Source organism: Elephantulus edwardii, unplaced genomic scaffold (genome assembly GCF_000299155.1).
Source record: "Elephantulus edwardii isolate Elephantulus edwardi_28Jun2011 unplaced genomic scaffold, EleEdw1.0 scaffold00085, whole genome shotgun sequence".
Classification (NCBI taxonomy): Eukaryota; Metazoa; Chordata; class Mammalia; order Macroscelidea; family Macroscelididae; genus Elephantulus; species Elephantulus edwardii.
This window is the reverse complement of record NW_006399835.1, coordinates 1,959,532-1,979,999: the sequence shown is the minus strand read 5'-3', so window position 1 is coordinate 1,979,999 and position 20,468 is coordinate 1,959,532. Positions and strand designations below refer to the sequence as shown.

The following is a 20,468-nucleotide window of genomic DNA, read 5'->3' as shown; positions in this document are numbered from 1 at the left end:
GAGGACCTGAAGCACCTGCTGCAGAGGGTCAGGGACTGCAGCCTCCAATATGGACTGAGGCTCAATGTCAAGAAGACAAAGATTCTCGCCACTGGACCAATTGGCAGCATCAAGATGGATGCTGAAGAGATTGAGATTGTTCACAGCTTTAGTTTGCTTGCTTCCACAGTCAACAGTCCTGGCACCAGTAGCCAGGAACTTAAAAGGCACATTGCCTTGGAAGAGTCTGCTGTTAGGGACCTCTCCAAAGTACTGAAGAACAATGGTGTGTCTCTGGAGACTAAGGTGCGTCTGATACAGGCCATGGTCTTCACAATCACTTTTATGCATCAGAGAATTGGACAATGACTAAAGAGTATAGAAGGAGAATTGATGCCTTTGAGCTGTGGTGCTGGAGAAGAGTATTGCGAATACCATGGACTGCTAGGGAAACAAACAGATTTGTCCTAGAAAGGGTTAAACCGGGTGGCTCCTTGGAGGCAAGGATTCTGAGGCTCTATCTAACATATTTTTGACATGTTGTGAGGAGAGACCAGTCCTTGAAGAAGGACATCATGCTTGGGAAGGTGGAGGGACGGCGCACGAGGGGAAGGCCCTCTATGAGGTGTATTGATTCAGTGACTGGGATAATCAGGATGGGAGTGTCAGAGACAGTGCGATTGGCACAGGACAGAGCAGAGTTTAGGGCTGTTGTACATAGGGTCGTTATGAGTCGCAGGTGACTCAACGGCACATAACACGATGTTTTTTTAAGAATTAACCTAGATATTACATGCTTACTCTTAACCCACTTGTGTTCAGGTTCAAATCCATTTCAGAGCTATATTATAACCTCATATTAAATGCAAATTAACTGATAACTTGAGTACTCAGTTTTAGAATGCTTTCTGGTAGAAAGCATTAGTTCTATGGAAGGTTTAGTCTAACAGAAGTATTGTGAGGGCCAAATATGGGCCATTGGGAAGATACAGAATTTTTATTCTTGGAATATCTGAGTCCTTATCACCTCAGGTTCCCTTCCATAAATAACATCCACCTTTTGGAGCCAGAGTGCCTTCCTTAAAGTCATTGACCTTCCATGACAATATCAACATTGTTTGACCTCTCTTTTTCAGCTCTGACATCCTTCTAGACAGTTAATGAGGACTGAAAAATACCATCGCTGATTTAATTGGGACCCCACATTTCAGCTGCTTGTGTTCTTAACCTTCTAATTGGTCTCCTGCCTCCTGTCTCAGCCAGCCAAAGTCATCTTGCACTCCCCTGACAGAATTATCCCAACACATCTTTTATCGTGCCACTCCTCTGCCTAAAAACCTTAGGTGGCCCTGTATTGCCCCAGCTTGATTCTTAAACATCTTAACATGGAATTTAAATTCAGTTAGTTTGTTCTTCCACTAACCCACCTTGCTGGTTTCTCAGCCACACTGGGGAAATCACTACTGTTAAATACATAATACTTGCTTTACGTGTTAGTAATACATTAAATTGTTTTAATTGAGAAAAATTTTCATGCTGCTTCTGTGTGTATGCCCGATGAAATTATAATTAAGTCTCTATCCTCCCTAAAACAAAACCCAACTATAGAAACAACCAAAAAACCCAGAGGAATAAAAAAAATTTAAACTAGCTCACTGTCATTGTATGTCATTGCGTTGTGGTATTGAAGAAGAGTACTATCTCATGGACTACCATGAGGAAAACAAGCCTGTCTTGAAGGTACTGCAACCAGCGTGTTCCTTAGAAGAAAGGAAAGTCAAAACTTTTTCTCACATACTTTGGGCATGTGGTCAGGAGAGGACAGTCCTTGGAAAGAGACTTCATTCTGAGAAAGGTTGAGATTCTGAGAAAGAGAAGAAGACCTTCAACAAGGCATACTGACCCAGTGGTTATCCTCCAGTGTATTAGAGATGATGAGGATGGCACAGCATAGGAAAAGGTGTGGATCCATTGTTCATAGAGTCATTGTGAGTTGTGTTAGATCTTTGCACTGGATGTAAGGCCAAGGACTCCAGGCAGGGACCAGCAATAAAGCTATAGTAGCTTTATTAAGGAGCTCCCCGATGGGATTCTTTGCTCTGGAGAGAGACAGACCAGGGGAAACCCGCACCCTAAGGTGGGTTGGTCAGGTTGTTATAATAAGGGCCTTTAGTGGGGGAAGGGAGGAGCATTGCATCGTGGTTTAACCAGGTTCTCTCCCTTTGTAGACATTTTGATAGCCTTCATTCTCCTCCTTTGACTTTGGTTTGGGCCTGACCAGTTGGAGTTGACTTGACAAGGCAAACAATAATTGATGCATCAGTTCCAACTCAGGGCAACCCTGCATCAGGTTTCTGGGACTAAATCTTAGCAGGAATGACACTGTTTGCTCTTTTGAAGTTACTAGTAGAGATGTGTGGCCTTTGTTAACAACTCACTGTTTACTGTGCAACTTACCACGTACTGTGCCGATTTTCAGAGTCTGTAAACCTCCCGCGAGGATATTTTGCCCATCCTTCTCCAGAGAAGCAGCTGGTGACCTCACACCAGTGTCTTTGGGATTGCAGTACAGCTTCTTAACCACTAGGCCACTTCAACTCCCTTCCTTGTAGATATTATGATGCTTCATCCACTATTATTGACTTGCTTTTCACTTCACTTGACTTTTGAGCAGCTTAAGGATCAGACACATTCTTTAGTCATCATTTTATTCCCTAGCATAAATTATTGTGTACCACTGAGTCAGAGTCAATTTTTTTCTAAACCTCCTTTGAGTTCACAGAGGAAAATACATCACATGAGAGGAGATTGCCCCTTCTCCAACAGCTGATGGATTTGAACCTCCTCCTTTTGGGTTTCAGCGTAGCTTCTTAACACTCACTAGGTCACCAGAGCTTCCAGAGACAAGTGGAATGTCAGCCTGCTGTAAGTAGCAGCAATCCTTGTGCCTGGCTTGTAATAGGTACTTACGAAATAAATTTTTTTAAAAAATAAGCAATAAATGTTAAGATTACAAGAACAGATGTGTGGTAGCTAGTGTGTCTGCCAGAGGTTTTGACCCTGACTTCAATCTTATGCCAGCAGTGGATGGTGCTACAGCCTGTACCTTGTCTACTTCTTGTTTTCTACCACTAGGTTAGATTACATTTTTATGTCTTCAGTTTGTACTGTCAGAGTTGTTGACTCTTAAGGACAAAAAATACTTTGTAGCACTTAATAATCACATACTTTAAGTCTCTGATCCCAGCAAACCCCCCAATAATCTCTACAGCATTAAAAATTTGAGGTACATATAGTGGTTTATAATAAAAAAAGGAGCAACACAATACAGTTATTTTTGTTTCATTGTAAAAAAGTTTCAGTGTATATTAAAGTATTTCTTGAACTTTTTAACTTTTTTTTTAAATATGGAGAAAGGTACACTATTTCTACTATATTCGAAAGCAAAAATTTGACTAATTCATGCTAGCTATAAGGCTTACCTAGCTGTTCCTGTTTTACTTATTCTCCATGAAGCCAGATTTAGGAACAGCATGTTCATAATCTGATGACTGCCTGTATATAACATAATATTCATACAGTACCTATATCACATGATATCCCATTTCATAGAAAGTATTCCCCTACCTCCCATATTGAGGAATTAAAACTAAATCAAAAGGAAGACTGAGTTTATGGGAAATTGACTATATGATTAATAACTTTGCTTTTAAGAGTCCCTGTTACTAATTTTTTTCTTGGGCGTATAGCAACACCTAGTGGCTTTTTGGATTATTTCAGAGACTCTCTAGGACTAGTATCTTGTGTTTCTTTCTGCTTTTTATTAACCTCTGCTTATGGATGTCTTTCCCTATTAATGAACAAATATCATTTCCTCTTTGCATTCTGTTAGATGTAGAAGGTAAGCTTGTTGTAGCCTAGAATGGGTATTGATGGCTTTGATGTTATCCGTATAAAGCATGCCTTGCCTAGTAACAAGTGATTTAGGGTGACCTTAAATACAAAGGCCACATAGCACTGCTCAGTATTTTAAACATTTCATTACTAACAGTATTCCTAAAATAAAAAGCCTTTTCTAGAATATACACGCTTCATTTCAGGTAAAAAGAAGCCCATTATTCTTTATGCAGTGTATTTATGTGTCACTTTTGTACAAGGAGACACACACTGATCCATGTTTATCCAGCACTTGGGTGCAAATTTTCCAGGTCACTGGATCTGATATTTATACTTTTGATATTTTTAAATGGGAATATATATCTTAACAGTGGCATCCTTGGGTGTTACAAGTGGTTAATTATGTGGGGAATACAAGAGTTCTCAGCTCAAACCCGTCCAGAGAGAGGTATCATGGAAGAACGGCCAGGCAGCCTGATTCAGAAGGGCACAGCCATGAACAGTCTGTGCAGTGCCTTTCTTCTCTGCTCACATGGGGGAATTTACTGTTAATTGGAATTGACTTCATGGTGACTGACAATACTGAACATGCTTTATGTAGGTTTGTGTCTTCCTAATAAAAAATATATAATTTGCCTTGTATGATGGTTACAATTCTGCATCAGCTTATCTGAGTCATAATTCTCAGTAGTTCTGTTCTTGTTATGTAGGCATCTCACCTTGCCTTGGCAACATAGACTCCTAGTTAGCTAACTTTACTGAGGTGATGCTTTCCAGAGCACTTTTAATTGTTTTAAATAGGTTGCAGTGCTTTATGACACATGTATGTATTCTTTACAGTTTTTCTTAATCTTCTGTCTCTACATGTTGTTTGCTGCTGCTGACATTGTTTCTGCTGCTGACATTGTTTCTTCTTCTTGAAACCTTTTCCTATTCTTATTCCCACACTTGGCCCCTTCTGTTTTTAATTAAAGTCAAGGAGCCACATATTTTAGTATTAACCCATTCTTCTAGCACACTCTTTCCATGAATAATTTATTACGTTTTGAAGAAGGGCTTGATCCACTAGCTTTCAAGTGTAATGTATAGGCCTTAGTGATTCTTATACTCCTATTTTAGCTGTTACCTCATTTAGCCTTTCATGTGTACCTCCTGGCCAGATTGTCCAGATTTCTGTATATTGACATACACATAGATAGAATCAAGTCAGTCAAAAGATGTTTATTCAGTATCTACTATATGTTAGATCCATAATGAGCACAAATACTTATGCATGCACTCCTTTTGATTGCATGCCACACCTGATAAAACATGAATTTTGACAGATACTTTATTATATACTTTTAATTCTTCACTCATATTGAAAACTTCAAGATCATTCATGCTAAAGGTTTGTAAAGGGTCTCATTTGACTTACAAATTTTATGACATGGTATAGGGTATCAAAGAATCATAAATGACACTTAACAGGGAAAAATTGAGTTTTCTAACGATTAGTATGGACTCTGAACCTTAGGGTAGCTTACTTCTTTCTAAATGATAACTGTTACTCCTATGTCATCATACATGCTATGGGCTCATGCATTGTAACTACCCTGAATCATAATGCCATCAAGTCTTGTTGTCACAGATTCTGTCACATGCACAACCTGCATTGTTTTATAAATTTGTGATTTTTATTTAGTTCAAGCTTACTATTAAATCAATTTCTTTATTCTCTGCCAACGTATTTTAGGAGCCCAACATAGAATTTCTTTGTCCTCATTACCTTGTTATCTGACATTTCACACATACAGCAATACTGAAAAATACAATGTCTGTTTTCTACAGTAACAATATGTGTCTAACAGTAATGAGCACTAAGCTGTAAGACCTCAGTGATACTGGCCATGATTGTTAGGATAAGTGTCAGTGTGGCACTGCCATCGTTTCAATGCTTAGGCAGGGAGGTAATAATGAGACAGTTTGACTTACTAATGATGTAGTCATTTTCCATTTTGTGATCTGATGGGGTCATCCTTTAATTTAACGTCATGTTGAATTTTGTATAATGACCTGATATTTGTTACTTATCTGTGTGGATAAGTGAGGAATGAGTGCATTGCTTTTTTTCCCTTCTAAATTGCGATATATATATATATATATATATATATATATATATTTCTCAGTAATACCTTTAAATAAGAGAATTCCTAATCCTTTGTGCTTCCCAATTTCAGGAAATTTTTTTTACCTTCTTTTTAGTTCTTTCTTTGTCTTATTGGCTTCAAATTCTTAGGAAGCAAATGAAAACACCATGGGGGACATTTGGCTCAACTTGACAACTAGTCAAGTGACAGTAAGGGAGTTGGGCTTTGGCAGCCAAACCACAGGTGGCAAATTAATTAAAGCTTCTGCACCTTCTTTATGGCGCTTGTCACTGGAACAACGTGGCCATTACTCTTCCAAATCCAAAGGTGACAATTAAAATTTCAAATGCTTGCTTCTGCCTGATGGTCTGTTAAAGAAACACATCCCCAGTGTCTGAGGAACAGATTTGGTGAACAGATTCTGTTTTTAGGAGTGTAACCTGAATAACTCTTTATCAGCTCTTTCAACGATCTACTAATATAGTCTACTAATTATATAATATAATCTACTAATATAATCATGTAGAGCTATTAAGATTATATTGACAAGAATTATTTATGAATGCAACTCGGTAATTGTTGTATAATACCACTTTTTAAAAATTACGTACATTTGTGGCTGGGAAAAATATATTTAAAGTATTAGCAGGACTTGTCTTTAATTGTTATTTTTCTCCTGTGCACATGTGTATGTGTTGTGTGTACTTTATATTTTCAATTGTGAACTTGAATTATGTTATACTTAGAAAACTATAATTTCCATAATTAAGGAATTTAAAAATGTTGTAAATTTTTTTCCATTTTTATCTGAAAGCAAAAGGTATTTTCCCCCTAAGAATTAATAGATTCTGTAATCTTGTCATTCAAGACAGGAATGACACACAAATTTAGGATTAGAATTCCTGTTGTGGGTATAGAATAATTTATTCAGCAAATACTTGTTGAGTGTTTGCATTGTGCCCAGACAGTGTTGAGAATCTTGCATTGAACCACAGCTAGGAAAAGACAGATAATAAACAAATATTTATCTTGTGGTTAGTAGTTGCTAAGTGCCATGAAGCAAAAGCTTGAGAGGATTAGCACATGTTGGATAGGGGAGGTGTCAGTATACTCTGGAACTAAGTTTCTTCTTTTGTGAAAACAGAAAGGGTTTAAACAGAGGATTAAGGAAATCCATCCTTCTCTGACTGCTGTGGCATTTGAATTACGGTTGGCTACCTATATGAATGTGTCACTAAACTGCAAAACAGGAGTACATTCTAGCACCAATATAAAAATTCAGATGTATATACTGAGAAAAAGGGTTTCATTAATACTTTCTGTTTTAAAATTAAAGACTATTATTTCTAATGGTGATAACAGAACAATGGTAGTAAATGAAATTACCAAAAACTAAACCTGTTAATCGATTAATTTTTCTCACATAAGGACTATTATTTCTAATGGTGATACCAGAACAATGATAGTAAATGAAATTACCAAAAACTAATCCTGTTAATCGATTCATTTTTCCCTGTAAGACAGAGCTTTAAAGGCTGTAAATTTTTATAAAAGCAGACTGCCACATCTTTCTCCTTTGAGGCAATTAGTAAATTTAAATGAGCAACGTTTTGGTTAACAGCCAATGGTTTAACTAATGTACCACCGTAACATTACTAACTGAAGATATTTACCCAACATACTAAGCACAGTAAACATTTAGAAGAAATTTCTTAGATTTTTTCAAGATTTGACATGCATATAAACACTAGAAAGCATTAGTTTTCATAGATGGTTACTATTACTAGCTCTCATTTATATTCTCATTTGTATTCTGTGGTTAGATGATAGGGGATATTAGGGAAACATGAATCCTAAAAGAAGTAGAAAGTCCATTGCTATCAATGCAAGGGATCAAATAGATGTTATAGTTTAACTTATTCTTAAATACTTTCTAGTGAACAGAAAAATGTACATAGGAGCACAGGGCCGTGAATGTCTGTCTGAAAGGGCCAAAATAAATGAGAATTGCACAGCTCCTTACTGCCCCAGTGCAGAAAGCACATAAAGAGCCTGTAGCCCAGCCCCATGGTGCCTCTATAGCCACACCAATAGCATGAGGTTCGTTAATTTGTTGTTGACTCACAGCTTGTACTTACAGTTGTGGGACTGAGAATAGGGCTTAGTAGGGAAGTAAGTTGGAGAGTGGGAGAGGCAAAGAATATCACCCAGTTGTATGCAAGTTTTAGCCCATCAGTCCCAAGGGAAAATTCCCCATTTAGTCCAGGCTTTGGTTTCAGTTCAGCAGTCAAATCCAAATCATCCTGCATTCTTTGCCCTAGAGCAGTTATACTTAAGATTCTTCAAGCATCTGGTAAGAACAGCAAATCCTTTAACTGTTGCTTACACAAGTGCAAGAAGCCTCAGGTCACACCCAGCCACAGTCTTTATACCACCTTCACCAAGGTCTCACCACCAGGGGCTCACCTCTCATAAGGGTCTTGTTCTAGTTTCCCTTTGTGTTGCTGCCAACAGTCTTGCTACTCAGTGTGGGAAGCACTCTTTCTCTGGTCTGTGTCCCATAGCGGTTGATAACTTGCAAGACCATGTGTGTGCAGTTAAGGTTGTTAGAGACCAAAGGAAGATTAACTTAATGGCTTAAAAAAGAAAACAAAAAAAAAAAACACCAAAAAACCCCCAAACCAAAACTAGTGAACTTTTAGGCTAACACTGCAAATACCCATCTTTTTAAAATGCATATGTCATCCTCCTGTTGTGACATTATGTAATATTTTAATAACTTCTTTCACAAAATTTCCTCACTCTCTTCAAGGTTGTCACGTTTTACATGGTGATTCCTTATGCTTTGTTTCAGGTTTCCTCGAGCACTTGCAGGCCTGAAGTTCCAGAGTCTCCTGAATCTCGTCAGAAGTCATCATTGTTCCAGTTTGCTGAGGTGATATATTAAAGTGTCTCCTTAACTCATGGCAGGTTGTAGAGCAATCTGTAAGGTGGACAAGTAGTGAAATAATAAAACACTTCTAAAACTGTTTTACATTTTTTCAGTCCTCTGAATCAGAAATGGGAAAAGAGAATACAACTTGGAAAAAGATATTTTGGAACTCTACATTTTTAAAGGCTATTGATATGGTTTCACCCAAAGTGATTATGCCTTAGTTTTTTGAGTCTGTACATCATAAAAGGAGGAGACTGTCTTTCAAGGAGCAACTGGTGGTACTGCACAACTCGCTGTGGACTAGGGTTTCTTGCTGGGACTCCAGAGACTTTTAATTGAAGAATAACTAGAATTAGCTTTGCAAAAGCTTCTTGTTAGTCTGCTGATTATTATTACAGTTAAACTTCCTCTTTAATTTCTTCTCCTAGGTAATATGTTTAGGAATATATTGCTAGAATTTAGTCATCTGGCTTTAATTTAGTATCATAAGGCAGAATTAACTTTTATTTATTATCTATTCACTCCCCACCCCACTCCTCATTCTTTCCTGTTTTCTAATGGAAACATTAGTATGCATTTGGGACAGTTTTTGAAGTCTTGTGTCATTTAGTAAGTTTCTGACGCTAGTACAAAGAGAGAATGTGTCAAAGGCACCTTACCCTGGATAGCAAGTACAACAATTAGAGCTGCTTCCCAAAATAATTCCATTTACCCTAGAGCCCAAGATAGAGCCAACATTGATTATTTTTCCCCCCTGATCTTTAAACTATGTGATCTTCCTTGATCATTTGAATTGTCTTTCACTAGACCTTCATTATCACTGTCTTCCTTCTTGTCTTTTGTTTATCATGTTTTGTGTGGTGGGAATATAGTTTAGGTTTGTTTTTTCCTCTAATACCCTTCTTAGCATTCCCCATCATTTTGTAGGCAAAACGAAAAGAGAGAAACAAAATAAAACCCCAAGAAGAAACAACCTCATTGCTCTTGAGTTGGAACCGACTCATAGCTAACTAGCAGCTTTTCTGAGATGGTAATTCATACTAAAGGAGAGTGCCCATCTTTCCCCAGTAGACTGGCTGGTGGAATCAGCCCACTAGAGGGGTGCAGCCTTCAGGTTAGCAGCACACCTCCACAAACAAACAACACCTCCCTGCCATTAGTTTTGACTTCTAACAGTCTTTCATTGTATTTCTGAGACTGTAAATCTTTGTGAGAGGATACTGCTGATGACTGGAAGTAGCAAACTTTACATTGCTTATATCCTCCTAAGTGCTTTGGTGACAGTACAACTATGTTATGTATTTGCTAATAGGATCATCTTTTTCTGCCATTCCCTTTTCTACCTTTCTGGCAGATCTGCCATGAATTAGTTGTTGTTTGTATTATTCTTAAAAAATGTAATGTAATGGACAAGTCCCTCTGCATTTAATTTTTCCCCAGATATTACAAGCATGTTATATACTTGTCTGAATTTCACATTAGAGATAATTTGAACCCCTCATGATCTAGTGATACCTCTGAAGTTCACATGAAATACTAGATATGTTGCCATGTGCACATTTTTGTGTGTTTTACAGGACATCTAAATTTCCAAGGACATCTCCAACCCTAATATTTTTATATACGTATATAACCCACTGCCCTCGATTCGATGGCACCCCCTGATCATGTTGATTCTCCACCATCTTTCCAAGATTATAAATCTTTATAGGAGAAGACTGCCTGTCTTTCTTAGCAAGCCAAAAGATTCCAATTTCCTGCATTTTGATTGTTGTTATGTGCCATCAGATTGCCTGCAACTCACAGTGACCCTATGTACAACAGCCCTAAACCCTGCTCTATCCTGTGCCAATTTCACTGTCCCTGACACACCTACCCTGATTACCCCAGTCACTGAATCAATCCATCTCATAGAGGGTCTTCCCCTCCTGCACTGTCCCCCACCCTCCCAAGCATGATATTCTTCTCCTAGGACTGGTCCCTCCTTACAACATGTCCAGAGTATGTTAGATGAAGCTTAAGAATCCTTGCCTCCAAGGAGTAGCCTGGTGTAATCCTCTCCAGGTTGATCCTCGTTTTCTTAGCTGTCTGTGATATATTCAGTACTCCCAACACCACAGCTCGAAGGCATCAATTCTCCTTCTATCCACCCTAGTCATTATCCAACTCTCTGATGCAAAGCAAGTGATGGCAAAGACCATGGCCTGTATCAGGTGCACTTTAGTCTTCAGAGTGACACCATTGCTCTTCAGTACTTTGGAGAGGTCCCTAACAGCCTGTTATGTTAGCACTACTCTACTAGGTCTCATAAGTATAAATATATAAGGTCCTTAATCTAATATGTCTACTGCAACTCCTGATTGATGCAGTTTACTTTAGTGTCTCCTTTACCTTTATATTTAAGGGTAAACAGTATTCCTCTCAAACTTATGGGACTGGGAATGTGTTGTTATTGTTAAACTTTTGGCTTTCCTGCTCTCATGACTCACTGTCACCTTATTTAGTGGAAGGATAGAAGCTTTGCTCACATTGGAGTCAAAATTAATACCTGGGCATGCTCTAAAGAAACCCTTGAGCATTTTTTCTGCATGACCCACAGAACAAACTTTTAGCAAGGTTACCATAACTTATAAAGTGGAAACAAAAGATCTCAGTTAATGGAATGAGTATGTCAAGGCAGAATCCTCTATCACACTGTCAGACACCTAACGGATTATGTGCTTATGTTGAATGGGAAAGCTTGGTGTTAAAAAAGAATGGTCGCATATTATTTTCAGTAAGTGATTTATTGAATTCTATTGCCATGCCAGCAAAAAAATTAAAATGCTAAAATACTTTAAAATAGTTAACGTATTTCTATCACATTTAGCTAGTACTTTGATTAACTGGTAACCCACTCTACAGCAAAAAAAAAAAATATATATATATATATATATATATACTAGTGCTTACTTTCCTCTCACTATTATGAAGTGGAGATTATCATTATTATGACCAATTTACAGTTGGGGAAAAATAAGTCTCAAAGATTAAGTGAGCTTCTCTAGGTCATGTATCCTGTGAGTAACAGAACTGCGATTCAATCTCAAATACTTTGACCACAACCACATCCATCTCCAACACCGTTTCACAGCTGTCTCTACCAAGAACAGCCTTTTGCATTCACACACACACACACACACACACACACACTCTCTCTCTCTCTCTCTCTCTCTCTCTCTCTCTCTCTCTCTCACACTCACGATCTGTATATTGAAATAAATTCATCTCTGCAGAACCCTTCTTATCTGCTATATGATGCATCCTTACGCGGACATACATGATAAATGAACCAAACTCAGGCTTTCTCTTTTCAGTCACCTGTTTTCAGAAACATGGCTTTTGTCTTCCTTTCTCATTTATATTGTTCTTCTAAAAGGGAACCGAGGGTGATGACTCATGTCTTAATCTTTATCAGTGTCTCCAGTGAAAATATGGCAGAAATCTAATAGTGTTAAATGAAAAAATGTTTTTGTGCATTAAAATGACTTGTTTTCTTTTAGATATCTTCAAGTACATCTCACTCGGATGCATCCTCAAAACAGTGTCAAGCATCAGCTTTGTTTCAGTTTGCAGAGGTATGGCCTTTCTCTACCTTTTTTTTTAAAATATGTTCATTTGGCTCAGAAAACTTGTTATGTTATTGTGTACTGTTGGGTCAGAAGCAATCCATAACTGACCCTTCTGCAGGTTTTCAAAGCTATTAAATCATTCCACAAGGTTTTGTCCATCTTTCTTCCACAGAGAAACTGTTAGATTCAACCCGTGTACCCTTGGGTTGGCAGCACAGTTCCTGACTTAAACTAAGCCATCAGTTCTCCCTTAGGAAGCAGTGAAATGAAATTTTAGTAATGCACAGTGATTGGTTGCAAAACCCTCAAGGAGTTGTGCTGCTAATTCAAAAGTGGCACCTCTCTGGTGTTTTGAATCTATCAGTGGCTCCTTGGGAGAAAGTTGGACATTATCTGTGAGCATTACAACTTCTGAGAACCCACTGGAGGGTCAGCTATTAATTGATTGCAACTCAGTGACATTAAGTCTTAGTTTCAGATGAATTTGAAGGAGCAATGTTGTGTAGTTCATAGGAGATTGAGCTGCTTATTAAGAGGACACACATCTCTCTGATGGTTCGGATCCCCCAGCTATACCTTAATTAAAGGATGGGTCTAGTCTCCTCTGTAATTTATGTACCCCAAAACCTTGCAAAGGAGGGTTACCGTAAGTCAGAATCAGCTTGAAAACAGTTCAGTTAATAATTGATTTGAGTGAACTTAAGGTATGCCTTTTGTCATTATTAATATAATGCACATGCAGGATAAGTATTGCTGCCCTTGTAATCATAGTCCGGTCAGCCTCAGATTTTCTACTTGTTTTATAAACATTTGTTAAAGAATTCGTTCTCAATCAACAGCAACTATTTCTTTCATTTTACCCTGTTTTTAATGTATTTGAAATGCCTGGAAAAACTAAATGAAATCCTGAAAGGATCCTAGCATATTAAATGTTTCCAGTAATTAAATTGGATGCTGTAATTCATGAAGAACACTCTCACACTGAATGTAGTGCATTGGTAAATATGACTCATATTTTGTGGGATGTAGTTGCAGCCAGTATTTTTATTAGCATTTAATGCCAGGCTTAGATCAAGTCAATTTTAGTAGGATCTTTGGCTTGCCAGCCAAAGAATGTGTGTACACTAGAGAGCATTGCCTTGTTGCGGGTGAAGACGAGCAAAATCTGATAGGCTTGATATTTCACAAGAACTCGGATCTCAACCATGTTCTCATTTTGAGCACTCTGACAAATGATAAAATAGGTATAGTTCATGAAAATAAGACAATGTCTGCTTTAGGTGTTTCCTCCCTTTTCCCCCTCATCTGACTAATTCCAGTGAAAATTGCACATCACAAACTAAGCAATTTTTTTATGGAGTTGAGAGAAAATGACAAGCAGGGCTGTTCTGTTTAATATTGATGTATTAAATTACTTTGATTCATTTGAATGAAAAGTGCTACATAAATGAAATGCAAAATGATATCAATTTGGCAGGAGAAAAACCCAGCATCTTACTTTGAAAATGAGGAGAAAAAACTTACTTTCATCTCATATTTTTAAAAAAGTACACATATATAAACTGCTTGCTTTTGGGATGCTTACCAGTGTGGTTCACACCACCCAGCGACCGATATATCTGTTAGGCTTTTGTGCCACAGTGTTTGTGTTAGCTGACAAGGGCTATTTTGTAAAACCGTAACAAAAAATAACATGTAATGTTATCATTTCATAAAGAACAATTTGCTTGATGAATCTGAATAAATTAAGATTTTATTATCATTTTTCATTGTGATAAACAAGCTGTTATTTTCCCTGTCTGGGAAAAAATAGCTTTGTTTAATACATTCTTCAGTTTTTGAAGCTAATAACTTTTTTCAAAGGTTAAAAGCAATTTGCCATCGTGACTGATCTTTTTTCTTTTTTGATGTTAATAACCAAGCCAATCCTAGTCAACTTTTCAGTTGAATAATCCTACAAAGCACTGTATATGCCATAGTTTCTGTTTGATTAAATTGTGCATTCCATAGCATATTTTAAAAAGTTGCAGCTCATCTTTGATGCCCTCATATTTAGGTATGCATCAACTACCAAGAGCATTTAAGTTAATTTAAAATGTCAGTGTTGGATACCTCAGCTGTTGCATTACTGAAAAGTTAATACTACTCCGAATGTGATTAAACGTTATTTAATGTTATTTGTATGACACTGACATCGGATTCATTGATATTGTAGGGTACCATTAAATTGATTGTAACTTTTGGCAACCCCATGTGTTACCAAGGAGAGCTTCTCCATAGGGTATCCTTGGCTGTAATATTTACAGAAGCAGAGTGCCAGGCCTTTCTCTTGCAGAGCTGCTGGGTGTATTTGAGCCATCCACCTTTTGGTTAGCAACCAGACATTTAGCCTTTCTTTGCACCACAGCGCATAGGATCCTCTGAACCAGAGATCTGAACCTTCCCTTATCCTGCACCATCCCCACCGTCTCTGGTCTGCTCAAGTTCATTGTTACAGTCACTGTGTCAATCAATATTGTCTTCCTTTTTTTCTCTGACCCTCTAACTTTCCCAGCATGATGTCTTTTTCCCAAGGACCAGCTCCTCTTCACAATACGCCCAAATTATGTGAGATAAAGTTTCACCATCCTTGTCTCTAAAGAACAGCCTCTTTGCACCTCCTCCAAGACAGACGTGTTTGATCTTTCAGCAGTCCTTGGAACTTTCAGTACTATTCTCCGTACCACCAGTCAAAGACATTGATGGTGATTTTTCTGTCAGGAGCTCCCAAAGCCCTCGGACAACCTGAGGGACGATCCTAGAGTCCTAACAGTGTTGTTGTGTGATTCCAGAGAATTCAACTTCTTGCTTCTCTTAAACTGCTTTGTTCTTTCTGTTAGGTACACATACTCAAAACAGAAGACCAGTTGTTAACAGCTGTGTGTGATTCACTGTCACCCTATGTGTATCAGAGTAGGATTTTTCTCTGTAGGGTTTCTGTATTGTGTTTCTTTAATGAAGACCATCAAGGTCCTCTTGATTGTCTAGCACTTCCAACTTTCAGCTAAGGGCCTCACCCGTTAACTAACTGTGCCACTCAGATGGTTAAGATAGAATAGGCCTAAAATGGGCTATCCTTTTTAACTATGATCATATTTCTGAGGTTCTTTTAATAGTTTTATAAATACCCATCAGTTAATAAAACATAGACGCTTTTTAAAATCCCTTAAAATTTTCGTATGTACCAAGATTCTTCTTTAGGAACTATGCTTTAAGGAGCATTGCTCTATATTTTATGGTTTATGACTATAAATTATTAAATTGTTATTTAGGCATACTTAGTGTTTCTGGGATAATATGAGAGAAGGATAAGGACAAGAGGGATAGAGGTATAATACCTAATAGACCACTTGATAATCCTGTCTCTTTTCTGTGTGGTCCTATCATGAAGACTTAGAGAATGTAATGTACGTGGAAATTTCTGCTTTAAAAGTGTTTAATTTTGTAAGATCACTGCTGAGAAAGGATAAGGCTTACACATTTCTGATAGATGATTCCTGATAATTTTTTTACAAACTGATAACTTTATATAAAGATTAGTTAGGTGATCTCTTAGAAATGGGTCATTTATCATACAATATACTTATCATAGAACAATATGCTTTGTGGAAAATAAAAAGCCTTGTGCATTTCTTTAATCCTAAAATCATGGATATTTTTCCTTTTATACTGAGCCCCTATTTTCTTACTGGAGCCTCCTTGTTAACTGTATTTGAGCCTTAAAACCCACTGACAATAACCTATGTGGATTCATGAAATGAATGAAAGCAAATTTTGTTTGTCATTTTTTTGACAGATGTCAAAAAGGAGATGTTAAAAGGAGAAAAATATATCTGTTTTACAAGATGTCGAAGGAAAATACGGGATGTAGTGACTGCTTTCTACTCATGTCTGCCTGTCCCCCATTCTGACACTCATAATACATCTGAAAAATTTGGCCTATCCACAGAGCCATCATTGTGTATCCAGACTCCGATCCATTAAGTTCATCAGAATGAATCTGCATCTTTTATTGTTCACAAGTTACATGAACACCAATCACTTTATCACTTTTTTTTAAAATCTTGTTTACTGAAGACTAACGACCATATATAATGCCAGAAGGCAGATGTTGCCTTTCATTATTTAACAGGGCTAAAAGCCATGGCTAGTCCACAATTCTTTTTCTTGCTGTGTAGCCTAAACTAGACCTAGAATTTATCTTTGCAATGAAAAATTACATGTTTATTTTGACTACAGACAGATAACCTGGATGAATTTGAACATTAAAACTTTGTTTTGTAAGGTTTTACTCTCCCAATATAAATACAGCCACAGTCTCACCAAATTTAAGGTAGTGTCAGAACTGGATATGTGCATTAGGTCCAGATTTAAAGCGTTCATTTTCATGATGGAGTGTTCAATATGTTAAGGAATATTATGCACTATAAAAAACACCATATTAAAAAAACCACACCACCATATACTCACACTGCAGCTAATCAGTGAAAGTATTGTATGTTTTATTGGGAACATTATTATTTCTTTTCAGGTAAGAAAGGCCAGCCATCCTCATATTATTCATATTTTTTCTTTGATTCATTTACTCATTCAATTATGGGTCATTTCCTCCCAGGCTATGATGTTTATGGTACCCACTGTAATTGCAGAGGCTTCCACCATTACCTAATTGGCTTCTAATCTTTGCCATCTGTTTTCCTTGGTGCACTCACCCACTTCAGGCAGCCTTAAAATTAGCAGGGTAAAATCCAGAGTGACAATTTGTCTTAGCACATTTACCATATCTTAAATATTACTCTACCTATCCTTATTTTTAATCTGTTCCTGAATACAGTTTACCGAATACTATATTAGGTCAAAAGAGACTACAGTAAACAGATCCTACATGTGTATTTGTAGCAGATCAAAACTTTGCCCAGTCTTACCATCCTCACAATGCCCACTGTGCACGCACATCCTTTTAATCCCAAGTCAGTCCATGTCATTGGAGAGCTTCCTCTTTTTCACTGATCCTGTGCTTTTCTAAGCAAGATGTTCTTCTCCTGTGATTCACTCTTGATAACATGCCTGAAGTATGTGAGACAGAATGCTTATCTTTGGAGCACTGAGACTGTAACTTCTTCCAGGACAGATTTGTTTGTTCTTTTAAGAGCCCATGCTATATTCAGTGTTCTTCATCAGCACCACAGTTTGGAGCCATCAATTCTGCTTTAGTCATGGATGCCTTAGTCTTTAAAGTGACATCCTTGCTTTATAGTACTGCTTGGGCAGAGGCTTTGTGGCAATAAGCAGACACAGGGAGCACAAACTTTGAAAAATAAGAAGAAGCAACAGCAGAGGGAGCCACTGGAAGAACTTCTTCTTGTTATGTGCCATCAAGTCGTTAGCGACTCATAGTGACCCTATGTACAAGAGCTCTAAAATCTGTTCTGTCCTGTGCCAACCTAGCCATCTCAGACACACTTATTCCCACCGCTCCAGTCACAGAATTGATCCATCTCATCTAAGGTCTTCCTCTCCTTCGCTGCCCCTCCACTCTGCCAAACACGATGTCCCTCTCCAAGGAATAATCCCTCCTTGCAACATGCCCAAAGTATGTCAGACGAAGCTTCAGGGCCATGTAGGTCTACTCTGCTTTTACTGAAGAAACTCTAAAGGGTATGGCCTTTATATGTGACAAAACTAGTATTCTGCAAGTTTATAATTTAATAAATCTGATCCTCATGCATTACAGTTTTTAATTTCATTTCACTCTAACCCTTTCTTAGAATTGTACTAAAAGCATTAACAATGTCATTATTACTAAGACCCTTATCTGGTGGTAGTATTATATACACTAGGAGTCAGAATTGGCTCAGAGCCTCCAGTAGGTTTTTAGACACTGTATATCAGAAGGAAGATTGCCCCTCTTTTTCCCCAAGGAGCCACTAATGGATTCAAACCACCAAGCTTTGGTGTGGCACTGCATCTCCTTACCCACTAAGCTACTATGTGAAACCTTCTATAAGCATCAAATCTAATTTTCACAACAGCAGTACAGAGAAGCTCCCTTTGTTTTAGTTTTGAAAATAAAGTGAGATTTAGAAATCTTAATTATTTACCTAAGTCTGTATGGCAAAAAAGCAGTAAAAAAAGGCATGTTTGTCTAGTAGCAAAGGCCATGTCCTTCATTATTTGACCTTGGTTCCTGGATCTGCCATTTATTCTCAGTACTTCATTCTCCTAAGTTGCTGAGAGTCAGCAATATTAATGTGTTTGTTTTTTCTTAGTCTAGCGATAAGGTGAGTAATTTAATTCAACTTGTCTAGAAAATGTAGAAGTGGCATTTGTCCGTGAGAATTCAGCTTGAGGGAAATATTTCAAGCTTCAGAAAGAATGAGCCCACATTTATCTTCTAAAGAAAAAAATAAATGAGTAAGATGAATTGGATACAACTCTGTTAAAGGTGATAGTACCAAAGAAGAAAGAGTCTTTCTGACTTCTAAAACATGAGCCTTCTTAGCGGCCCAGATAGCTTTTTAGTGTTTCCTTGAAGATCACTTACTCAGGAGAGCTCCCTGCAACAGCCAGTCACTCCTTGACCAGACAACTCCAGAATTCACCCGTGGTATTTAGAACCATCTGTAATGATGTAGGCTTAAGGCAGAATTGTCTACTAACTGGAACTGAACTCTGTTTTAAACAAAAAGTAGACTTCAGAATCACTAAGAATATAGAAAGCTTAGTCATATAATGATCACAGATATTTCTAGTAGAGGAACACCTTGTAATGATCCTTTATTGAGGTTGCAGCCTCCCTAGCTCAGTGACTAAAGAGATCAGCCATGAACCATCTAACTAACAGCACCACCTAATGACTCCATGGGAAAAAGATGAGGCAGTCTACTTCAATCAAGACTTCAACTGTGGGGCAGTTCTACTTTGTCTTACAGAGTCACTGAGTCAGAGTCAACTTAGTGGCAATAAATTTGGTGAAATATACTTAAATTCTTCTCCTTATTAGTGAGGTAGGCATAAATTTAAAAATGTAGTTGACTTAGAAAATTGACAGGGTGGTGCTGTTCAGTATTATTAATGCCTGGTTACTGTTAAGCAAAATTTATGAGAATAGTGTGCAGCGATCATAGTGTTGAGTATACATGTAGTCCTTAACCTGGAACAAGTTTTCGTTCTAGTTACTGCATTAGAAGTCAGTTCTGATATAAAGATAATACCCTCCTTTTTATATTTTTTCTTTATAATTGCCTATAACTATCAGTGTTATTATAAATCCGAACCTTTAATATCTCACGTGGACAACTGAGAATGGTCGCATCAGCAGATAACATTCCTCAAGATCATAATTTGTTGTAAGTCAAAGACTACCTAAATATTTATATACCACAGTGTCTTCTAAACCCATTCTGTACTTCTGGCAATTCTGTTGATGTGCTATTCTAGTCGTTCTTAGATAATCTTCAACAGAATCTTGCTTGCCTGTGATATTAATGATATTGTTGGATAATTTCCACACTGTGTCAGATTGCCTTTCTTTGGAATGGCAACATATCTAGATCTCTTCACTCAGTTGGAAAAGTGGTTGCCTTCCATATTTCTTGGCACAACTTGGTGAGCACATCTAGGGTAGCACCTGTTTGTTGAGATACATTAACAAATATATCAACAAATATAATCCTGGGGGTTTGTTTTTTGCCAGTTCTGTCAAAGTAGTTTGAGCTTCTTCCTTCATCTCTACAGGCTCTTACTCATTTGCTGCTCAATGAAATTCTTTTTTTTTTTTATTAAATTTTATTAGTTTTAATGAACATTTACAGGGATTTTGGGTTTTCATTCCTTCATTGCTGCACCATTCTCTCTACCCTCCTCCCCAGGTTGTTC

At 37.5% G+C, this 20,468-nt stretch overlaps 1 protein-coding gene across 2 annotated transcripts in view; it reads left to right on the top strand.

Annotated features, from left to right (window-relative positions):
* BBX (bobby sox homolog (Drosophila)) overlaps positions 1-20,468 on the top strand; it is a 341,982-nt gene that overhangs the window by 254,286 nt on the left and 67,228 nt on the right. For both annotated transcript variants that reach the window (XM_006889997.1, XM_006889998.1), the window contains exons 8-9: positions 8,860-8,940; positions 12,483-12,557. In XM_006889997.1, coding sequence (XP_006890059.1) covers positions 8,860-8,940; positions 12,483-12,557 — 156 coding nt within the window. The remainder of the gene's footprint in view (positions 1-8,859; positions 8,941-12,482; positions 12,558-20,468) is intronic.